Source organism: Strongylocentrotus purpuratus, unplaced genomic scaffold (genome assembly GCF_000002235.5).
Source record: "Strongylocentrotus purpuratus isolate Spur 01 unplaced genomic scaffold, Spur_5.0 spur5_scaffold_6, whole genome shotgun sequence".
NCBI lineage: Eukaryota > Metazoa > Echinodermata > Echinoidea > Camarodonta > Strongylocentrotidae > Strongylocentrotus > Strongylocentrotus purpuratus.
Window position 1 is genome coordinate 49,109,701 of NW_022145612.1, and position 17,855 is coordinate 49,127,555.

A 17,855-nucleotide genomic window follows, 5' to 3' on the forward strand; every position below is an offset into this window, starting at 1 on the left:
TGTCCTCACATGAGTTGTGTAAGGCTGTGATGTAATTGTCCTCACATGGGCTGTAAAACATTATTATAGGATATGGTATTAGGCTGCGATGTGCTTTGAATTCAAAGCTATTCTGTCCCACAAAAGCCACACAGGTAATTCAAAGCTTTTCTGTCACACAAAAGCCACATAGGTAATTCAAAGCTATATTGTTTAAAAAAATCACACAGGTAATTCAAAGCTTTTTTGTCCCACAAAAGCCACACAGGTAATTCAAAGCTGTACGTACTGTTTAAAAAAATCACACAGGTAATTCAAAGCCATACTGTTCTAGAATTTCAGTGTACATGTATGTAGGTCATGTATCCGAAAATATGGTTTTCCGTTCGATAACTTCAGTAGGCCTAATTTGTTAAACAGATTTTAATGAAATTTGGCAAGAAGGTACATGGTATAAAGATATATCCTAAGTTTGATCTTTGAGTATGTAGATCAAAAGTCAAAGTTCACAGACATGCAAAAATAGCTAATTATATATGCAAAATTATGGTTTCCATTTGATAACACAAGTAATGTTGTTGAGTATGAAAGTAAAAGGTCAAAGTTCACAGGTCATTAAATATGCAAAAATTGCTAATTATGAGCGGGTGTAATGAAAGTGCATTTTACTTGCAGAATGGAGAAGTGTCGGAGTTAGAACATCACGCACAAGATCTACCAGTGCATGTAAGTTATCAAGAAACTTTACAACTTTTCTAGCCATCTTCAACTTTATGCATGTTTTATTTTCCATTGCTTTGTTTAGTGAAATCAAGTGCATTTTACAACAATAAAGAATGTAGTTTGCACATACTATATTTCCACTTGCTTTATCAGGAAAACCAGAAACATATACCTTGAGGAAATTGTTAGGCTGTCAATGTATTAGAAACTAATGTGTTAGAAGCTTGCATAAATATGAATATGGTTAGGAGAGTGATTTGTGTCCCTTAATTGTAGCTCTAAGAAAGTTAATGGAAAGTCCTCACTGTAGAAAAATAAGAAAAAATACTTGTATGTCAAGATATGGAAAGCTACAGTATGTTGCATTTGAAACTATTTCACCCATTAGAGTAATTTCTTTGTGTACTGGGCTGCACATCCCTTGAGTGCTGAATTATTTGCAAAATGCAATTAAAAAGGGAAAAGCGTCCAATTATTTCCTATGTAACGCTAAGTATTAAAGGGTGTCATCAAAAAGCTAGGTGTACAGTAAGTATAAATTACAAATTAGGGCCCAATAACGTTTAATACACAGGTATTATCTGAAACCAGTCAATACTGTAGCTGTGCTAAATTGTGACTTCATTAGCATGCCGCCGTATTATTGGGAAATTATGGGAACTGTAATAGCACACACTTCAACTTAACGTAGGGGGGGGGGGGGTATTTAATATATGGTGTGCGGAGGGTATGTGCCGCAGAGAGGACCCCATTTTCACACTCAAATTTCTGTTCAAATGTCTACCATTTTTTGTGTGTCACATCATCGGCTCACTCATGTGCATTTATATACTGCCCGTGTTTAATGCATATCACTGTTTTAAGAAACTATATATATATATGCAAAACTTAGATGCCATAAATTTCTTTACATTCGATTTTGATGAAATTGTCAGTATTATGCTTGTTTTATTTGTCTCTTTTTATTCAAATCAACTTGATGTTAGGGTGGACTTGGCCTTTAAAATGATGAAAAAAAATTGCCAATCATCAGTTACATACAAAAGTGCTAATTGAAGATGTGTTACCCTATACATCTGTAATTATATAGGACAGGGTTCAAACCAGGAATGGTTCTGTTTGCAATCACAAACTCCTTCCATTGTTTTAATTTATTTAGTAATTTTGGGCCAAATAGTTTCCAAGAATTAATAATGTATATTCAGTCGGAAATCAAATGAATACACCCAATTCACCCATTACTGGAACTAATCCTTCTGCAATATCCACATTCTAACAGAGCATCCTAGAAGAAGAATCTGCTACCACAGCCAGTACTGAAATGTCAAATGGTAGAGAAGAGGTAATCATACACACTTTTGTTCTCTCTATTTTAAGCTGGTATGTGTTTTAAATTTACAGTAATATACCTGCTATTTCTCATACACTGTAGAGACTCATTTCTGTGCTTTTCTGACGATCTACGAGAGGTCAATCGCTGGGGTATTAATTTAACCTATGATGTGATTTGTCCTCACATGAGTTGTGTAAGGCTGTGATGTGCTTTGTCCTCACATGGGCTGTAAAACATTATTATAGGATATGGTATTAGGCTGTGATGTGCTTTGTCCTCACATGGGCTGTAAAACATTATTATAGGATATGGTATTAGGCTGCGATGTGCTTTGTCCTCACATGGGCTGTAAAACATTAAGATAGGATGTGGTGTTAGGCTGTGATGTGCTTTGTCCTCACATGGGCTGTAAAACATTAAGATAGGATGTGGTGTTAGGCTGTGATGTGCTTTGTCCTCACATGGGCTAGCTGTAAACATTAAGAGAGGATATGGTATTAGGCTGCGATGTGCTTTGTCCTCATATGGGCTGTAAAACATTATTATAGGATATGTTGTTAGCCTGTGATGTGCTTTGTCCTCACATGGGCTGTGAAACATTAAGATAGCTAGGATATGGTGTTAGGCTGCGATGTGCTTTAATTATTCTCACATGGTCGGTGTCACATGATTACTTTCTGACCAAACCCATTAACTTCCCAGAGAAACATACACCCGTAGGGATGAGGCAACACTTTCCAATGGTCTTAATTCCTTGCAGCCATCTTCAGCTCATGCAGCCCAAAATTGTGTTGAGCATCCACTTTTTTTTTTTTAACCATGTGGGTTCATTCCCATGGGTCATTTTGGGAGAAGGTCAACATGTAATAAGAATGTGTTTGAGGTACAATTTGAAAAAAAAGGTCTGGAGCTTACAGGGGTATACATGTAGGTCTTTTCTTTGTATTTCTGATTTTTCACAATATCTCAGAACCAATTCAAGCAACACAATTAGCTTTTACATCCTTATTGAAAATCCTAACTTGTTTTTTAGTGACAGATATATTGATTCCCTTATGGATCAAAAACTCATAGGGTGTTAAAAGCATACCTTGCCTTGATGATTCCACTTTTTATACCTTCATTAATTCCAATAATCCTTGTTAATCACGCACACTAGCTACCATGGTAGATAAATTTCTCAACTTCTTTGATGTTTACATTGCTTTTTGGTGTATAGGATGTTCCTCATGCTGAACCAAATGATAACTCAGATGATGACCCTACCTACTCTGCTCATGTATCTGACAGCAGTGACTCCAGTAGTACCAGTAGTGACCGTCTTGAGGGTTTCAGACGTCCAAAGAAGTTTAAGAAGAGTGTAAAGACTTCCTCTTTGCCTAGAAAAAGAGTATGTATCACATTTCTTCTCAAAATTCAATGTTAGAATTCTTACATCTTATATGTACATGTACTTCCATTTCAAAATATTCAATTTCAGTTTAAAAAAATAAAAAATTGGTACCTCGATCCAGCTTGAAGTTTGCTTTGCAAATCTGCCAATCAGGAAGAGTGCATACATTTCGAGCTAAATAATTATTTTCATCCTGTCAGGGAAAAATGATTTGTATTTTAACGCCATGCATCTTTGGACAAAAAAGGTTTTTGTCTCGCCTGGGTAAGCAAAAAGCAAGACATACATGTAGGGGCCACTTTTCCGGTGACGGCGGCGTCAACATAAAAAAAACTTAAAGGTAAAGACCAGTTTGGGAAACGCCCCTCTCTCAAAAAATGAAATGGAAGCTCTCATTACTAATCATGTGAAAGAATATGTTTTGACTAATACGTGATGATACAAATTTTGCCGGGAAATCGCCTACTAATTGATATATTTGGTAAATTATTATATCTATTGGGAGCAAAAAGACATCGCGCACGTGGTCACGTAGTCCCATATACATTTTTCTGTGTACAGTGCTTGTAACTTTACCAAGACTGGGCCAAATTTCTTATCATTTTGATGATTCCAGAACCTTGCAGTACACACCAATACTTACATGCTAGATGATCAACCTTTTCTGATCGATTCCACAATGTTTCTTTCACAATGCAATCGCACGACCAGAACAGGTCTTTATCTTTAACCAAGGTACCAATTAGGTTAAGATTTTTGAATTTTTAATATAATTTTGAAAGTATAAATTCTTATTCAATCAAACTTGGACTAAAGGGTTATCAAGTATCCCCATTCATATGAATAGAATTTAAGGTCACAAATTCAAGGGCAAAGGTCATTTCAGGTCAACAAAACTTAGACTATGTTGTGGCATCATCATCAAAAACTTAACCTGAGGTTAAGTTTTTGAATTTTTAATATAATTTGAAAGTATAAGTTATTATTCAACGAAACTTAGACTAGAGGGTTATCAAGTATTCCCAATCATGTGAGTGGAATTTCAGGTCACTTAGTCAAGGTCAAAGGTCATTTTCGGTCAACAAAGTTAGACTGTTGAGGCACAGGTTAAAATTTTGAATAGTTATCATAATTTTGAAAGTATACATTCCTATTCCATGAAACTTGAACATAAGGGTTATCAAGTATCACCAATCATGTGAATAGTCTTTTAGGTGACAACTTCAAGGTCAAATGTCATTTCAGGTTTGAAAACTTAGACTTTGTTGTGGCATCAACATCAAGATTTTGAATTTTGAGCATAATTTCAAAAGTGTTTGTTTAAATTCCATGAAACTTGTACCCAATGGTAATCAAGTATCACAAATCATATGACACAAATTACAGGTCACAAAGTCAAGGTCAAATGTCATTTTAGGTCAGTAGACTTGGATTATGTTTTTCACAACTTAATATAAGAATTAATTATAAATTAATTTTTGTTATTTGTTCATATTTCATGAAAGTTATCAATCATGGTACAAATAATAGTAAATAATTCTTCTGAAGATTCTTAGTCAATATTCACTTTAAAATGCTGATTATATTCAGAGGATTTCATTTTGGAGGGCCTGCTAATGGGCCATCCTGCCTATCAATGTCCCAACCTCAATTTGTCATCATATCGAATAGCGTAATGCAGGCGAGACCGCCAAGAGCGCTTTCCTTGTTTTTGTATTATGGTATATTTCTTGCGAAAAAATGGAGAGTGTATGTTTTGGAATTTTTAATTTGAATATAAAATATGTAATTCCTCATAACATCACTTCAGTAGAACAAAACAAAATCTAGCATTAACCAACCCTGGAAAACCATCAAACACAGGTGGGAGTGAGCAGCATTGTATTTTTCAGTTTTCCATATTATGAAAAACTGGGGACTTAAGGATATGGTGTTAGGCAGTGATGTATATTGGCTACTTTTTTTCCCATATGTACTGTGGAACATTAAGATAGGAAATGGCATTACATGTAGGTTGTGATATGCTTTAATTGTCTTCACATTGGCTATAAAAAATAAAAATAGGATTTGGTGTTAGGCTGTACTATATGCTTTGTCCTCACATTGGCTGTAAACATTGGGGGATATGGTGTTAGCCTGTGATGTACTTTGTCCTCACATGGGCTGCAAAACATTATTATAGGATATGGTGTAAGGCTGAGATGTGCTTTGTCCTCACATGGGCTGCAAAACATTATTATAGGATATGGTGTTAGGCCGTGATGTACTTTGTCCTCACATGGGCTGCAAAACATTATTATAGGATATGGTGTTAGGCCGTGATGTGCATTGTCCTCGCATGGGCTGTGAAACATTATTATAGGATGTGGTGTAAGGCTGTGATGTGCTTTGTCCTCACATGGGCTGCAAAACATTATTATAGGATATGGTGTTAGGGTGTGATGTGCTTTGTCCTCGCATGGGCTGTGAAACATTATTATAGGATGTGGTGTTAGGCTGTGATGTGCTTTGTCCTCACATGGGCTGTGAAACATTATTATAGGATATGGTGTTAGGCTGTGATGTGCTTTGTCCTCACATGGGCTGTAAAACATTATTATAGGATATGGTGTTAGGGTGTGATGTGCTTTGTCCTCACATGGGCTGTAAAACAATATTATTGGATATGGTGTTAGGCTGTGATGTGCTTTGTCCTCACATGGGCTGTAAAACATTATTATAGGATATGGTGTAAGGGTGTGATGTGCTTTGTCCTCACATGGGCTGTAAAACAATATTATTGGATATGGTGTTAGGCTGTGATGTGCTTTGTCCTCACATGGGCTGTAAAACATTATTATAGGATATGGTGTTAGGGTGTGATGTGCTTTGTCCTCACATGGGCTGCAAAACATTATTATAGGATATGGTGTTAGGCTGTGATGTGCTTTGTCCTCACATGGAATGTAAAACATTATTATAGGATATGGTGTTAGGGTGTGATGTGCTTTGTCCTCACATGGGCTGTAAAACATTATTATAGGATGTGGTGTTAGGCTGTGATGTGCTTTGTCCTCGCATGGGCTGTAAAACATTATTATAGGATGTGGTGTTAGGCTGTGATGTGCTTTGTCCTCACATGGGCTGTAAAACATTATTATAGGATATGGTGTAAGGCTGTGATGTGCTTTGTCCTCGCATGGGCTGTAAAACATTATTATAGGATGTGGTGTTAGGCTGTGATGTGCTTTGTCCTCACATGGGCTGTAAAACATTATTATAGGATATGGTGTAAGGCTGTGATGTGCCTTGTCCTCACATGGGCTGTAAAACATTATTATATGATATGGTGTTAGGGTGTGATCATGTGCTTTCCTCACATGGGCTGTGAAACATTAAAATAAGATATAGTGTTAAGCTGTGATGTGCTTTGTCCTCATACGGGCAGTAAAACATTATTATAGGATATGTTACTAGCCTGTGATGTGCTTTAATTGTCCTCACATGGGCTGTAAAACATTATAGGATATGGTGTAATTAGGCTGTGATGTGCTTTGTCCTCACATGGGCTGTAAAACATTAAGATGTAAGATTGTAGCGCTGAGACAACACTTAATGGTCTTAATGGTCTTAATGGTCTTCCTTGCAGCCAATTTTTTAATGTTTATAGGCTTCCTGAGAAGTGTAATTAATGTTAATTACATTTTTGGCTTGCAGCACCCAGTAGATAAGATCGCATGTTCGATCTGAGAAATAAGTCAGAAAAAATCTGGAACCTGCGGGATTTGAACCTGTCATCTACTGCTTGCCGGGCAGCGACTACCACCAGGCCATTACAGGTCCGTGGCACACTCACGATGATCTGGTTCCAGAATATTTCTGACTTATTTTTCAGATCAAACATGCAATCTTATTTACTGGGTGCAAGCCAGAAATTTCTTTACATTATGCATCCAATTTTGTTATGTTTGTTCGTTTGTTGTTTTTATGCCTCCGCTACAAAGTTGCTGGATGCATTATGTTTTCTGGTTGTCCGCCCGTACATATACGTCCGTACATACGTCTGTACGTCCCGTTCTCGTGATCGCGTTATGTCAAGAACCGATTGATGGATTCCCGCTAAACTCAATTTGAACCTTGCAGAGCCAATGAACTGTATAAACTTTGGGGTCACGAGGTCAAAGGTCAAAGGGTTCATTATGTATCCAAAAATAGCTTGTGATCGCCTTATCTCAAGAACCGAATGATGGATTACCGCCAAACTTGGGTCATAGATGTATCTTGTAGATCTAATGAAGGTCAAAGGTCAAAGGTCGAAGGTCCTGGGGCTCATTATGTATGAGAAAATAGCTTATGAACACATTAGAACCGACAGATGGATTACTATGAAACTAAGGACATGTATGTATCTTGCAGAGCCAGTGAACTGATTAGATTTTAGGGTCATGACTCATATGAGGTCAAAGATCAAAGGGTCTTACATGTATATGAAAAATAGCTTGTAATCACGATATTCTGAGAACCTGTTAAAGGGCAATCCAACCCTTGTAATAAGTTGATTTGTATGAAAGCAGAAAAATAACAGAAACAGAATGGCAAAAGTTTGAAATGAATCGGACCAATAGTAAGGAAGTTCGAATATGTTTGAAATATATGAGATCACTAATTAGTCTATGCGAATCTCAAATTGGTAGTTTGGTTAGTGGATTGTGACGTAGGACGTGGATAACTCTCCCATTTGCTGTGTACGTAAATTAATATCACTAATTTCTGTTTTTTCTCGTAAGTTCCTAATTCTCCCTTGGGGCACTACTCAAAATATTTTATAGATTGTATATTATTATAGGTCCTCTAAAAAGAATAGACCCTCCTGAGCCATGAATATTTGAAAACTTTAAATTTTAGTAATTGATGGGAAAGTAGTCCGCCACTACATCACATTGACATTACCGATTCAGCCAATTTGAAGTGCTCATATGTATAGTGATTACAACTTTCAAAAATTCATAACTTTCTTTTATTTAGTCAGATTTAATTGAAACTTTCATCAGTTTGCTTCTCTGATTTTTCTGCTTTTCTTGGTTGTAAAGAGTAGTGATCTACTTGGGTTGAATTTCCCTTAAATGGATTACAGTACATTCATACTTGAATTTTTAAAATTGCTTCTCTTTTGGTTTGTAAAATTGCTCTATGGCCGAGGCATCATTTTTGACTGCACGCAGCCGAAGATCCACATCTAGTTTTTGTTACCATGTGGGTTCTTTCCCGTGGGTCATTGTTGGAGAAGATGAACATGTACATGTAATAAGAACGTGTTTGAGGCACAATTTGAAGAAGTACTCTGGAGCTGACAGAGTCTGTTCTTTGTATTTCTGATTTTTCTCAATATCTCAGAACCATTTAAAGCAGCACAGCTAGCTTTACATCCTTATTGAAGATTCCTAACTTGTTTTTTAGTGACAGATGGGTCATAGACTCATTGGCCCGAATTCACAAAGGAGTTTTAAATTTAATTTGTGGTTTATTAAACCCTCATTTACATAACCCATGGTTTAAAATTAGCGCAAATTACCGGTAAGCGTACCTTGCCTTGCGCGCGTTATATATTTGACATCTGACTGTGTCACGCTTAATTGCGCTAATTTTAAACTATGGGTTTTAGGTAAATGAGAGTTTAAACCATGGGTTAAATTCAAACCTCCTTTGTGAATTCGGGCCATGTTGAAAGCATACCTTGCCTTGATGATTCGGCTTCTTAATTATACCATCATTAATTCCATTAAACCTTGTTTAATAATCACACTTCCATGGTAGACAAACTTTTTTTGTTTACATTGCTTTTTGGTGTATAGGATGTTCTTCATGCTGAACTGAGTGACTCTGATGATGACCCAACCTACTATGCTCATGAATCCGACAGCAGTGACTCCAGTAGTACCAGTAGTGACCGTCTTGAGGGTTTCAGACGTCCAAAGAAGTTTAAGAAGAGTGTAAAGACTTCCTCTTTGCCTAGAAAAAGAGTATGTATCACATTTCTTCTCAAAATTCAATGTTAGAATTCTTACATCTTATATGTACATGTACATGTACCATTTCAAAATATTCAATTGCAGTTTAAAAAAACGAAATTGGTACCTCTATCTTGAAGTTTGCTCTGCAAATCTGCCAATCTGGAAAAGTGCATAAATGATGAGCAAAATAATCCTTTTCATCCTGTCAGGGAAAAATGATTTGTGTTTCAAATCCATCTTTGGTCAAAAAAAAAATATTTTTTTTTGGTACTATATTTCTTGCGAAAAAATGGAAATGGTATGTGTTGGAATTTTAGATTTGAATATAAAATACGTAATTCCTCATAATGCAATTTCAGTAGAACAAAAAAATCCAGCATCAACAACCCTGGAAAACCAACAAACACAAGCGGGAGTTAGCAGCATTATATAGTGATAGCCCATCCCATTCATTAGTAGGACCGTTTTATCCTCAGAAGACTGAGAGGGGGGCGGGATGGCCATACGATGGCTCCCTACCATATCTCAGTTGCGAATTTCTCACACATCTGAAAAAGATAACGTAAAGAACAAGATTACATCAATCTTTAAAAAATGCTAATTTTTCATCAGGCCTTAAATTTCAATTTTAGGGCAAGGCCACAATTCTGTAGGGCACATTCCTATATTACAGCACAAATACGAAGAATTGGAAAGGGCACAACAAATCTCCAAGGCCAATGAGAGGGGCATTGAGGCCAATCAAAAGGGCATCCACGGTCATGGTGGCCTTGGAATAATTTAAGCCCTGTTTCATTTATAATTATAATTCATTCTTTTACTTTTGTTTATTTCCAATCATCTAGGCTATTCCATCTGACAGCCGTGCACCAGTAAAAATGAAAGCAGAGCAAGATGACACCATTTCTTCTTCATCAATTACAGTGCTGTGTGCAAACAACCGGGAAAAAAGAAAGTGGGACAAGAGGCAGGTCTGTGTCTACTGTGAAAAGTTTGTCTCTAAGCTACCAAGACATTTGGAATCTCATCATCAAAACGAGGCTCCTGTTCAAGAATTTCTCTCCCATCCAAAGAAAACCACACCAAGAGCTCAACTGCTAAAGATTCTTCAGAATGAAGGTAATCACAAGCATAATATTTCTGTCTTGGAGGTTCAGAGTGGAAGTCTCATACCAGTGAAGAGACCAAGTGGATATGTGGATTACAGGGATTATCTCCCATGTGATGAATGCCTTGGTTGGTTTGTGTCAAGTGACATGTGGAAGCACAAAAAAACATGTTTTGTAGCTCAAAAAAGTGGTAGAAAGCATGGCAAGACTCTACAGTCACGATGTGCGTTGATGTTGCCAATGTCCAAGAGTGCAACAGCAGACTTGCGAGAGACGGTCTTAAGCCGTATGAGGTATCCCTGCCCGATTTCTATGGCAGCCAGGAACGATGATTTGATATGCAAGATGGGTTCTCGTGTTCTGAAACAAACAAAGGCGAGCAGCTCTACCTGCTACCAGACGGTAAGCCAGAAGATGCGTGAGATGGCCAGATTATTGAGAAGACTCAGAGAAGATAACTCTGTACTGACCATGAAAGACTGCATTGACCCAAAAATGTTTGACAATGTTATTGATGCAGTGAGGCAGGAGGCAGGATTCAATGCAAAAACAGGAAAATATGCAACACCTTCCCTAGCTTTGAAGTTGGGACATAGTTTGAGCATGTGTGCCACAATTTGTCGGGCAGAAGCCATCAAGCAGGAGGACAGAATCACAAAATTGAAGGCAGAAGATTTTGAAGATCTGTGCAAGAGCGAGTGGAGAGTAGAAGTGTCTAAAGGTGCACTACAAGGTCTTGAGGAGAAACGATGGAATGCTCCGCCCGCGATTCCAATGACAAGTGAAGTTACCAAGGTTCGCCAATGTGTTTTCAAAGCTATCGAAGAGAACAAGGCCATTTTGCAAGAAGCACAATATCCTTCTGGCAACACGTATGCTTCTCTTGCACAGGCAATACTTGCAGACATAGTGATGTTCAACAGGAGGAGAAGTGGAGAAGTGCAGCGGTTAAAACTTGATGACATTTCAAAAGCCAAGTTTGGAGACAATAATCCAGAAATCATGTGTTGCCTATCACAATGGGAACAGCAGTTATGTAAAGAACTTACACGACTCGAAATACGTGGAAAGAGAGGAAGGAAAGTCCCAGTCCTTCTGACGAAGGAGATGTCCGCAAACATCAAGTTCCTGTCAGAAAAAAGAGCATTTGCTGGTGTCAAAGACAGCAATCCTTATCTCTTTGGTATTCCAGGTTGTGATACATCTTACAGAGGTTCTGATTGCATCCGTAAATTTGCTCAAGCATCAGGAGTTGAACATCCAGAGTACATCACCAGCACAAAATTAAGAAAGCATGTTGCCACCATGTCTCAACTAATCTCTCTGAAGGAAAATGAGCTTGATGTCCTTGCAACGTTCATGGGGCATGACATCAGAACTCATAGACACTACTACCGTCTTCCTGAGGACACACTTCAGACAGCAAAAGTGGCCAAACTCCTGATTCTCGCTGACAGAGAAAGATTGACCTCTTGTGCAGGGAAGAGCTTGGATGCAATAGACTTAGAAGGTAGTTTCATCTATGTTAATTTTGTCTGTAAATGATTTCCTTCTTTCTTATTTCATAATATATGTATTCACTTATACAGACAGAGTTCCCATGGTCATGAACAGATTTGGAAATTTGTGGAATTTTTTTTGTAGAAAGCCATGGAAATTCATTAGGGGGAAAACCCTCTGTAAGTTAGGGAAAGTCATGTAAAGTTGAATGTAGGTGTGGGCTGTATATGTGTAAGAAATAGAAATCAAAATGAAATTATCACAGGTCACCATCATCAAGGGAGCCAAGAATTGACTTGTGATTTCTATGTTGTCTGTGTTGATGTGACAGCTATAATTGCACTACATTTGTGATCCCAGTTTTGCAAATGATGATTGGTGTTCATTCAGTAGTTTTTGTTATCCAAAAATGTCACAGTTCAATTAAATTTAATTGTCACCATTTTCCTGCAGAGCCTTGCTATGAGACAGATGATCAGGGTATTGATGATTGTGATGATATTCAAGACGATGGTGATTGTGGTGAGACTTGTCAGCCCACAGATAGAGAGTCTACAGATAGAGAGTCTCCAGATAGAGAGTCTACAGATAGAGAGTCCACATCTCAACTGCAACCGATGAAGAAAGGTATGAATGGAGTGAAAATTTAAAAAATCACATAGAAGTTCTCCCTTCAGTAGATTACAGCTTATTCTCAAATCTGTTTGAAAAAGGTATATAAAATGCAAAATACATTAACATGGTAAATTGATTTGTTCCTTAATTCTTTGGGAAGAAAAGAGATAATTGTAAAAATCCTGCTGGAATTCAGGTGTGATATATTTCTGTTAATGAGATACTATCGTATATGGCATGGTCCACATTCGAGATAAAATCAGAATCACCTGTAATTCATTGGAGAACAAGTGCATGCACATTCCCTTTCATGAGTGGCCCAGACTCGGGTACCTTGTCGCTCCTCCTTTGGACCGTTTCTCTATGAAAGTTTGTTGATTGTTGACCTTTGCGCTGATGCATTAGTCAATGCTAAGAGATACAGTGTCAAAATATGACCACGGAGTCAGCAAACATCTCAGAGCCCCATAGTGCCATGACGATAATATCCCTTTAAAATTACTAGGGATATCAAGAAGGTAAACTGCCATCTACGAAGAAAAGATGCCAGGAATCCACAGCTCTAACCCTATTTCACTTTGATGGAGACAACAAAATTATCAACTTGCCTGTTGTAATTATTATTTTTAAACCTACACGTATTTTATATATTTATATTTCTGCACCCACAGATCTCGAAATTTGTGACTCATACATTTCTATCACGCCTCCTCCCCCTCCTCCTCCTCCGAGCCCTGCATCTACATTGGCACAGCATGTATCGAATCGTTGTTCTCTGTCATCATCTCTACAATTGGAAGAAACAATTGACTCATACACTCCTACACCACCTTCTTCTCTTGAGTCAGACTATATATCTCTGTGTTCTGCACAGTCCATTCCTCCAGTTGATGGTTTTCCTCTTCCCGATCCCCCTCCAACTTGCTATTTATGTCGTCATCTTCAACATGCCCCTCCTACATCTCACAATTATGAATCAGGGAGTTCATATTCTTCAGATTCATCCAAGCCTTATTCGCTTGTTTGTTTTCCTGATTCCTCTCCACCATCCATGCCCTCTTCCATGTCATCTTCCTCCCAGCCTTCTTCACTTGGGGTATGCACTCCTACCTGTACTTGCCATGATTATCCTCCACATGTATCTGTCCATACATCCATTGCCAGTTTTTCTTTTCCTCAACTTGCCCCAACCCAGATTCCTCCATCCTTCTGTTGTTTTCTTACAGTTTCCATACTGCTTCTTTTCTTCATGCTATGTCTTCTTGTGCTTCTCATAATCCTATACTGAGCTGTATTGCATTTGCATTTCCCTACCCTGGAGCCACATGGATGAACTCTGGGTATTGTTTTTTTTTTGGGGGGGGGGGGGGGAGGGATATCACCCTTGGGTAGTGAGTTTTATTTTTTTTCATTTTTAAGGTTTGTTATCAATGAGATAACGTACCTCAAAGAAAACAACAGAAAGATGGGGGTAAATGGAGAAAGAAATGGGTATTCTTATTCTTCTGCCCACTAAAAGACTGAAAGCAGGGCAGGAGGCATTATGTTTTGGGGTTGTTTACTGAAGGGTTTGATTTCCTAATAAGTTTATTGTTTATTGTTTATTTATAGTTATGAATCTATTTTCTATAGGAACTCACAAGATGGAGAAGTTGACATGGCTTGAGGAAGAAGGAAAAGCAGTGGACAATTTTTTCGCCTCACATGTATCAAATTGTCAAGTTCCACGGAAGCATGAATGCTTAGAATGTAAAGGCCAATATCCAATCTTGGAGAGAATTGAATGGCAAAAAATAAAATTTAGAGTTCACAACAAAATCAATCAGATGAAAAAATCAAGATCTCTCTTAGTGCAGCACAAGAAGTAAGTAAGTGCAAAATTGAAGGCAGGGTTTTTTCAGCATTTTGAATGCTTGTTATTATGCAAGTTTTAGAATGACATGTTTTTTAATAGAGTTCTTTGGTAACAGTGATATTTAACAGAAATTATTGTCCCATTGTTTTGACTATAGAATGGGGCTAGGCTTCCAGTGCCTTATTTGGTAGCTTATTGCATTGTAGCATATTGCATTGTAGCATAAGCTTGGCATAATTGTTATTGCAGAATTCAAACAAAAACAAACCAAAATAAAAAGACGAAGAGAAAGAATTAACGCATACAATTTTACATTCTGATGTAACTTTGAAATAATAGTGGTTGTTGAAGTTACTTGTATAAGTTGTATGTACATGTTTCTCTTCTCATAATTATGCTTACCAGAAATGTAACATGTATTGAATGGTTTGTACATTACAGATTAAACCATGTTTGCACATTGCATTTTAATATACTCATGAGTCATACCATACCTATATGATTATTTCATTAAAGGAGAAAGAAACCCAAACTATAATAGCCAATTTTGTTCAACGTTTGCCCATGCCTTGCAAGACCTCCTTCCGTGTGGTTGCCATTTTGATGAAAATAGTGACGTCCCATTCGACTACATATCCATTGATCTCTGTATAGTTGATAAGGTGTTGCATATAATTGACCATTGTACTTCAAACCCACCATTTCAAAGTAATGGCCATCTTGTGACCCCAGCATGTCACACATGAGAAAAAGAAATCCAGTAGTTATGGAGAGAGTGTCCTACTGTAGTTAGTATAAAGATCAATGGAGGTACAACTATGACATCACCAGTTCATTAAAATGGCAACATCCTTGGAATCAAATCATGTCAGGCAAAGGCAAACTACAGAGAGATTGTTCTCCTTACTAGATGATCAAATGGGTGTTTTTTCAAGATTGATTCTTGGAGCAAGCTCACATTTTTGTATTAGAATATCAGCTCATGCAGTGGATGTTTCATTTTCCTTTAACATTTCGTTAATCAATTTTGTTCTTGTTGATAAAGATAATTGCTTATGATCTTGCAGAAATTGTTATTTTCTCCATTTAAATCGTATATTGCAAAGATTGATTTTTAGTGATAAGTAAGGCAACTTCTCATCACATATAAGAGATTAAAGATTCATTGTAAAGTCATGTCTTGAAAATGTGGCACCCAATTGTGTTTTCATGAACATTTTCCTGAAAATTAAGATTGTTTTTAGGAGAAACATACTTCTTTGTATTACAACTGAGATATCAGTCTGATGCAGATGAAGTCATCCCTTAATTTCTGGAGGCCTGTTGATCCAACATTCTGTATTAAGTTCAAATAAAGAGACATTATAATTTTCTTTATGACATGAGCATCAGTTAGTTTTTTTAATTTCATGATCATGTTTGAGCATTCCTTAACCACATTTTTGTTGTGTGAAAAGAGTTCTTAAAGGAGAGTGAAACCCAAATTACAATGTCTGATAATACATGTATTTTACAAATATGTAAATGGCATTTTATTTCATGAGACAGTGTCCTAGCTAGTATATAGATCAATGGAGGTACAACTATGAAAAATGACAACATCATTTGTATGAAATCATGTCAGGCAAAGGCAAACTACAGAGAGATTGTTCTCCTTACTAGATGATCAAATTGGTGTTGTTCCAAGATTGATTCTTAGAGCAAGCTCACATTTTTGTATTAGAATATCAGCTCATGCAGTGGATGTTTCATTTTCCTTTAACATTTTGTTAATTAATTTTGTTCTTGTTGATAAAGATAATTGCTTATGAACAACTTCTCATCACATATAAAAGAGATTAAAGATTCATTGATAATGTCATGTCTTGAAAACCTGGCACCCAATTGTGTTTTCATGAATAATATGAGTGTTTTTAGGAGATACATACTTCTTTGTATTACAACTGAGATATCAGTCTGATGCAGATGAAGTCATCCTTTTCTGGAGGCCTGTTGAACCAACATTCTTTATCAACCTTTCATACATGTATTTAGGGCTGGGCTGGAACTGGTATCAAAGTAATGTTGTCAATGTACTTATTCACCTATTCTTTAACAAAAAGGCAGACAACTCCCAGTGGGTATATTTTAGTCGATATAGCATAAAGAAGTTATTGCGCAGAAATCAGATATTCTGCATTACTTTCTGTGGTCCAAAGCACCCTAAGACTCTGCTGAAATCACTGTCAAATCTATGACAAGAGCAGTAAAAACGTTTGAAGTGATGTCTAGTTCAAATAAAGAGACATTATAATTTTCTTTATGACATGAGCATCAGTTAGTTTTTTTAATTTCATGATCATGTTTGAGCATTCCTTAACCACATTTTTGTTGTGTGAATAGAGTTCTTAAAGGAGAGTGAAACCCAAATTACAATGTCTGATAATACATGTATTTTACAAATATGTAAATGGCATTTTATTTCATGAGACAGTGTCCTAGCTAGTATATAGATCAATGGAGGTACAACTATGAAAAATGGCAACATCATTTGTATGAAATCATGTCAGGCAAAGGCAAACTACAGAGAGATTGTTCTCCTTACTAGATGATCAAATTGGTGTTGTTCCAAGATTGATTCTTAGAGCAAGCTCACATTTTTGTATTAGAATATCAGCTCATGCAGTGGATGTTTCATTTTCCTTTAACATTTTGTTAATTAATTTTGTTCTTGTTGATAAAGATAATTGCTTATGAACAACTTCTCATCACATATAAAAGAGATTAAAGATTCATTGATAATGTCATGTCTTGAAAACCTGGCACCCAATTGTGTTTTCATGAATAATATGAGTGTTTTTAGGAGATACATACTTCTTTGTATTACAACTGAGATATCAGTCTGATGCAGATGAAGTCATCCTTTTCTGGAGGCCTGTTGAACCAACATTCTTTATCAACCTTTCATACATGTATTTAGGGCTGGGCTGGAACTGGTATCAAAGTAATGTTGTCAATGTACTTATTCACCTATTCTTTAACAAAAAGGCAGACAACTCCCAGTGGGTGTATACATAATACCCATATCATCCCCTGTACCCCTCAATGAAACATTTCAGTGTAGCATTGCTTCAAATTCCAAGTTGATAATACTGATTCAACTAGGAATCGCATGACTTTTAAATGTTGATCGCTTGTTAATTTGTTGAGATATATAGCTTGAAAATTGTAATCTGTTACCTGCACCGCCATACACTGTGATGAAGTTGTACTGTTTGAAATTGGCAACCAGCCTTTGGATCAAAATGTTTGTCTTTATTTTTTCCTTTTTGAAATAGTAAAGAAGGTTCATGTTTCTCTTACTCTCGTGAAATCACTG

The 17,855-nt window shown here is 36.8% G+C and overlaps 1 protein-coding gene across 4 annotated transcripts; it reads left to right on the forward strand.

The window, feature by feature from the left end:
* Nucleotides 1-514: 514 nt before the first annotated feature.
* On the forward strand, nt 515-15,508 carry LOC105446919. 4 transcript variants are annotated; one of them, XM_031000192.1, is made up of 7 exons: nt 515-705; nt 1,982-2,044; nt 3,255-3,425; nt 9,260-9,427; nt 10,264-12,037; nt 12,481-12,654; nt 14,254-15,508. In XM_031000192.1, exons 1-7 carry the CDS (start codon nt 601-603, stop codon nt 14,508-14,510), a joined length of 2,712 nt encoding a protein of 903 aa, XP_030856052.1. In that variant the 5' UTR covers nt 515-600; the 3' UTR covers nt 14,511-15,508. The 4 variants fall into 4 exon arrangements, with proteins under 4 accessions (XP_030856052.1, XP_030856053.1, XP_030856050.1 ...); XM_031000193.1 differs by having other exon boundaries at nt 14,275-15,508; XM_031000190.1 differs by lacking the exon at nt 14,254-15,508 and adding an exon at nt 13,314-14,245.
* Nucleotides 15,509-17,855: the final 2,347 nt, after the last annotated feature.